The 6,282-nt window shown below is 39.6% G+C and overlaps 2 protein-coding genes across 2 annotated transcripts in view; one reads left to right on the plus strand and one right to left on the minus strand.

Moving 5' to 3' along the window:
- Positions 1-324, minus strand: part of LOC119407448 (solute carrier family 2, facilitated glucose transporter member 9-like) — a 25,396-nt gene extending 25,072 nt beyond the window's left edge. Inside the window, exon 1 of the mRNA XM_037674276.1 lies at positions 194-324. Within this exon, the coding sequence (XP_037530204.1) occupies positions 194-324 (131 nt within the window). The remainder of the gene's footprint in view (positions 1-193) is intronic.
- Positions 1-6,282, plus strand: part of LOC119413748 — an 880,117-nt gene that overhangs the window by 602,711 nt on the left and 271,124 nt on the right. The gene's annotated exons all lie outside the window — the stretch shown is intronic.

Here is a 6,282-nt window from a genome sequence, read left to right on the forward strand (position 1 = left end):
TATATATTTATATATATATATATATATATTTATATATATATATAATTTTATTTTTTTTCCTGTTTTTGCTTAAGTTCTTCATGGTTTGCACCGTTGGTTAATTTGTGCCATTTCTATGGTGAATTTATTCAGTGCAGGGGTAAAACTAACTTCTCTACTCTTGTCCCTGCAGGCATCTCTTTAAGCGTAGTACCAATGTACCTCGGGGAAATAGCACCTAAAAACCTGCGAGGATTCCTGGGCCTGGTTCCGAGCATCTTTATTGGCACTGGTGTTTTTACTGCTCAGATCCTTGGCCTCCATGAGCTCCTGGGGAAGGTACATAAATGCAGCTTTCTAACGACAATCAGACTGTGGAAGCTGATTTTTGAACATTTTTATTAGATTTAGCAGTTTTAGGGTAATTTACGCCAAAACTGGAAACATGCTGAAATTTCTTGCTGCCTTACAGGAAACAACTTGCTACTTCTATATCAAAAAAGTGACTTCAGTTTAATAAAAGAAAATATATACACTAGTCCCTCGCTATTTCGCGGTTTGTTTTTCACGGATTCACTCTGTCAGGGTTTTTCAAAACAACATTGGACATGAGACACAACTGGCTGATTGATGGGTGAGCTGCACAAACCGAATGGGATTTTTATTTAAAATAAATTATTTTAAATTATTTAGCCATGAAGTACAAATTGGATTCCAAAAAAGTTGGGACACTAAACAAATTGTGAATAAAAACTGAATGCAATGATGTGGAGATGACAAATGTCAATATTTTATTCGTAATATAACATAGATGACAGATCAAAAGTTTAATCTGAGTAAATGTAACATTTTAAAGGAAAAATATGTTGATTCAAAATTTCACAGTGTCAACAAATCCCAAAAAAGTTGGGATAAGTAGCAATAAGTGGCTGGAAAAAGGAAATTGTGCATATAACGAACAGCTGGAAGACCAATTCATTCAACCTTTATTTAGACAGGTAAATCCCATTGAGCCTCGAGGACTCATTTACAAGAGAGACCTGATTTCAACAAAGAAACATGACAACAATGGACAACAGCAACAACAATAAACAATTATAAAAAGTCATACTGCAGGTTTTTTTTTTTAAATTAACACTAATTAGGTCAATTGACAACATGATTGGGTATAAAAAGCACTTCTCAGAGTGTCAGTGTCTCTCAGAAGCCAAGATGTTAAGAGGATCACCAATTCCACCATTGTTGCGCAGAAAGATAGTGCAGCAATACCAGAATGGTGTTACCCAGCGTAAAATAGCAAAGACTTTTAAGTTATCATCATCAACCGTGCATAACATCATCAAAAGATTCAGAGAATCTGGAACAATCGCTGTGCGTAAGGGTCAAGGCCATAAAAGACGGTAAAAGAAGAAATTGTGAAGGTGAACACCAGAATGGACAAGGTGGAAGAACGTATCAAGAAGGCAGAAGAAAGGATCCAAAACATTGAAGACGTTATAACGGCTATGTTAAAGCTACATAGCAAGATGAAACACAAATTGTTGGATCTAGAGAGTCACTCCAGACGCGAAAACATAACGATGTACTGGTTACCGGAGGGGTCCGAGAAAGAATAGAATAGAATAGAATAGAATAGAATAGAATAGAAACAGCCTTTATTGTCCCACGGATGGGAAATTTCAGTGTATCAGCAGCAACAGCAGCAACAGATAAAAAGATTAAAAGATTTAAAGATTTCACACAAAAGTTCCTAAGAAACAGCGATGATCACTTTTGTGGAAAATTTACTCTGTGAAGGTCTGGAGTTAAATGACGACATGCCTGATCTTCAAGAAAGATGAAAGAGCCCATCGATCAGTGGGACCGCAGCCGCCAGTGAACGCACCACCACACTCCATCATAATTAAGTTCTTAAGCTCCAGCACCAAAGAGACAATACTCTGCAAAGCATGGCAGGGGAAAAGATTTAACTAGCAAGAAAACCACATAAACCTGGACCATGAATATCTACCTCTCATACTTGAAAAACGAAGGGAGTACACAGAAATCCATAAAGTATTAAAGGAGAATAATATCCAATTCCAGACCATCTTTCCCGCCAGGCTGCACGTCAGATATGAAAATGGAGCCAAAACTTACGACACCATGGAGGAGGCATCAGAGGACCTGCAGAGAATAGGCTTCACCGTGACAACCATCAAACCTCCAAAGACGCTCATGGAGCAGGTACAGCAACTGTCCTGGATGAGGGTAGACAGACGAGCGAGAAAGGGTTCTCTGCAGACCAAAAGTGGGCGTTTCTGGAGAATAGGCTGATTGGCTAGCTGTATTTGCTGCTCTTTAGGTAAGTTACGTCAGCTCTTTTTTAAAACTGAAGGTTTCTAAGAACCAGCGTTATATCTGCTGTCAAACACAAGAAGATTCTCTTTAGTCCTTGGCTTGTAGGCTGCACCTGACACAGGTTGCCTTGAGTGTGGTCTGGGTACAATGAAATGTGAAGCAACTGAAGCGAAACCTGCTCCTATTTGTCAAAAAGTCTGGTCTCAATTAAAGATCATGAGTCCTGTAATGAGATAATGACCCAATACAAAAGCTAAAAACAAATTTGCTCTAGAAGTTCTTCTGTGAGATCTGATCTATGAAAGGAGCTGAAACATGGATTAGGACTGACCCTTAAAATGTGAGACAGCTGAGGAAGTTAACCAGTAAACAGAAATATCTGCTCCAGTTGCAGAAATCTTACAGAAACTGACAATCACTCGTCTACAGTGACTGCTTTAAAAGTTGAACAAGAAAATGCAAAGCTAAAGGTAACATCCTTTGTCCCAAAGCTAGTTTAAGTATCATTAATATTTTGGTTACTTTATTTTTCTTCCTATATGAATTAATTGTGACTATTTTCACATTATTCAACAACCAAAACGGATTTTGTTTTTTAATGTAATGGCTAGGTATTAAACAAACATTTAGCCGTCCCCACTACCATTTATGTTGCTCTTATTTTGAAATATAATTGGGAAGTTCTGTGTTAAGAGAGGCGGAAAGAGAAGTTATGGAGATGCTGCCAATGTTGAACCTGAGACGCCGCTAAGTCGAACCGGTTAACACAAAAGGCTTTTTGTTTTGTTGTTCACCCTTTTTTTCCCATCCAATCAGATGTGGCCTTCCAGACACGCCCATTTTACTATCGTCCAATCAAATATGGCCCTCCAGACATGCCCATTTTAATATCGTCCAATCAGATGTGGCTCCCGGATACGCCCATTTTTCTATCATCCAATCATGTGTGACCCTCCAGATACGCCCATTGTTTTATCGTCCAATCAGATACGCCTTCCGAATTTGTCTGCAGAGATACCTATTTGAGACAAGTGACGAAGAGCACATTCAAAGCCGGTCGGGAGCCAAGTTACAAGGAGAAGGTCTGAGCTTTCAAGAGAACATCAGCAGATTCCTCGGGGTCCTAGAGAGGATTTAACCCACAGCCTGAAGACGGCGGAAATAAAGGTTAAATATCTTCATCGTAATTAGTGGTAGAGATACACTATTGAAGAAACTGGTTCATTTGGGACCATTTTCCTTTTTTTATTATTATTTTTTTTTTTCTTTATTACTATTTTTTCCTTTGCGGTTGGAATATTTTTTTTCTTTTTTATATTTTCTTTTTTAATTTTTACAATTATTTTTTATGTTTTACTAGCTTTTTTTCCTACTTTTTTGACATGTGCTTGAACAGGCAAGGGTCTCTCCCTCTGGACCGAGGAGGGGAATTTCTCCTTCGTGCCCCTTTGGGTGACCCAACATGGTCAACTTGTTAGACCCATACATAGGAAGTCACATGGACAACTTGTACATAGTTTGATGTTTGTTATGTTAATTGTTAATTCCTTGCTGGTTTTCGCAGGGAGGAGGAAGTGCACCAGGATTTTAAGAGAAATGGAACGGGGAATCACATAGATGCTAAACAGATATTTAAAAATAACATCATTTAATATAAATGGAGTACTCAATCCAGTTAAAAGGGGAAACATTTTATCAAAACTAAAGAAAGATACAAATCCAAGTTTTCTGCAAGAGACACACCTCAACGACTCAGAACATGCTAAGTTAAATAAACAAGGGTTTAAACATGTTTACTTTTCTTCCCATGGGTCCAGGAAGCGAAGAGGAGTGGCGACCCTGATATCTAAGGCTGTTTATTACGAGCATATATCAAAATATAAGGATAATAAAGGCAGATTTGTTATGATTGCAGGCAAAATAAAGGGAATTGTGATAAGTCTCCTTAACGTGTATATTCCTCTGGGAAGTGACTGGTCCTTTTATAAACATATATTCGACCTAATGATAACAAAAAGTCAAGGGATATTAATATGTGGTGGAGATTTTAATGTACGATTAAACCCCAAAATTGACTCACCAAATGGGAAACCCGATGCAAAAAACATTAATAAAAGATTAAATACTTGTATGGGCGAAGTTTTGGGGGTTGTGGACGTGTGGAGAGAGAGAAACCCAAAGAGCCGAGACTACTCACATTACTCAGACACTCACAGTGTCTACTCGCGAATAGATTACTTTTTATGTTTAAGGGAGATCTTTCGAGGGTGGACAGTTGTGAAATAGGACCCATTACTATTTCAGCCCATGGACCCATTTACATCTCAGTTCATCTGAATAATAGGAGAAGGTCCATTCTATGGAGACTGAACTCAAGCATTCTGAATAACCTAGGTATTAGAGATAAATTCCATCCATCCATCCATTATCTTTACCCGCTTATTCCATTTTTGGGTCACGGGGGTCGCTGGTGCCCATGTCCAGCAATCACTGTGCGAGGGGCGGGGTACACCCTGGACGGGTCGCAAGTCCATCACAGGGGCTCACTCCCTAGAGATAAATTGAAAAGTAAAATTAAATTGTATCTAGAATATAACGACAATGAAGAAGTGACTCCACCTATACTCTGGGATGTATTAAAAGTAGTGATTAGAGGTAAAATTTTAGCTATATCCTCATATGAGAAGAAAACTAGAGAACAAAAACTCCAAAAATTAGAAGAGGATTTGAAGAGACTACAGAGAGAACATGCACATTCTCCCAGGGACGACACTAACAAACATGAAATTGTAAAACTAAAAAAGAAATAGATTAAATAAATATGCAGGAAATCCAAAAAAAACTCCTTTTTACAAAGCAACAATATTATGAGGTAGGTGGAAAATCACTGAAACTGCTATCACATAGGCTAAGAAAACAAGAAGCGGAAAGAGCTAATATCGCAGGAAGTCCAACATTTTACTGACCACATCAACTATGTGGATAAATACATCAAGTTCACACGAGAAGATGTAAAAAATGGCAGGTTGGCTTTCTTGGACTCTGAGGTTTCAGTCTCTGATGGAGGACGTTTGCAAACTGAGGTGTACCGCTAACCCACCCACACAGACCAGTATTTGCAGTTTGACTCCCATCACCCTTTGGAGCACAAGTTAGGAGTCATCAGGACTCTGTACCACAGAGCAAACAACGTCCCCACTAACTCAGGAGCCATGCAGAAGGAGAAATCCCACACAAGACAGGCTCTAGACTCGCAGGGGTGTCAAACTCCAGGCCTCGAGGGCTGGAGTCCTGCAAGTTTTAGATGTGTCTCTGATGCCACACAACTGAATCATATGACTGAATTAGCTTCTCAGTGCAGTCAAGTTCTCCAAAGTCCTGCTAATGACCTCCTTATTTGATTCAGCTGTGTGGCATCAGAGATACATCTAAAAGTTGGAGGATTCCGGCCCTCGAGGCCTGGAGTTTGACACCTGTGGTCTAGAGCAATGTGGATATCCTAACTGGGCCTTTCTAAACGCAGAGAAGAAACCCAAACAGGACTCCAGTCAGCCATCAGGTGAAAAGGAGGAACCCAGACCAGTGGTCATTCCGTATGTTGAGGGAGTATCAGAGAAACTGAGACATTTATTTTCTAAACACAACGTCCCAGTGGCTTTTAAACCCCAATATACATTTCAGCAAAGACTGGTTCATCCCAAAGATCCAGTCCCCCGACACAAACAGAGTAATGTTGTATATGCTGTCCCTCAGATGTCCCTCAGACATCTTACCGGAAGTCTGAGGGACTTCCGGTAAGATGGCACCCGTGTACATGGCCTGCAATCTACCTCTGACGATACTGTTTGGATTATTTCTGCTTTTTTCGTTTTTTTGTCTGGGATATCAACTCGCTGCTTGTGTATGACTGACAACAGCTCCTCGATCTTCGATTGTCTGTATCTGCTGTCGCTGATTCGGACC

This window comes from Nematolebias whitei, chromosome 1, assembly GCF_014905685.2.
Source record: "Nematolebias whitei isolate Nwh7 chromosome 1, NemWhi1, whole genome shotgun sequence".
Taxonomy (NCBI): Eukaryota; Metazoa; Chordata; class Actinopteri; order Cyprinodontiformes; family Rivulidae; genus Nematolebias; species Nematolebias whitei.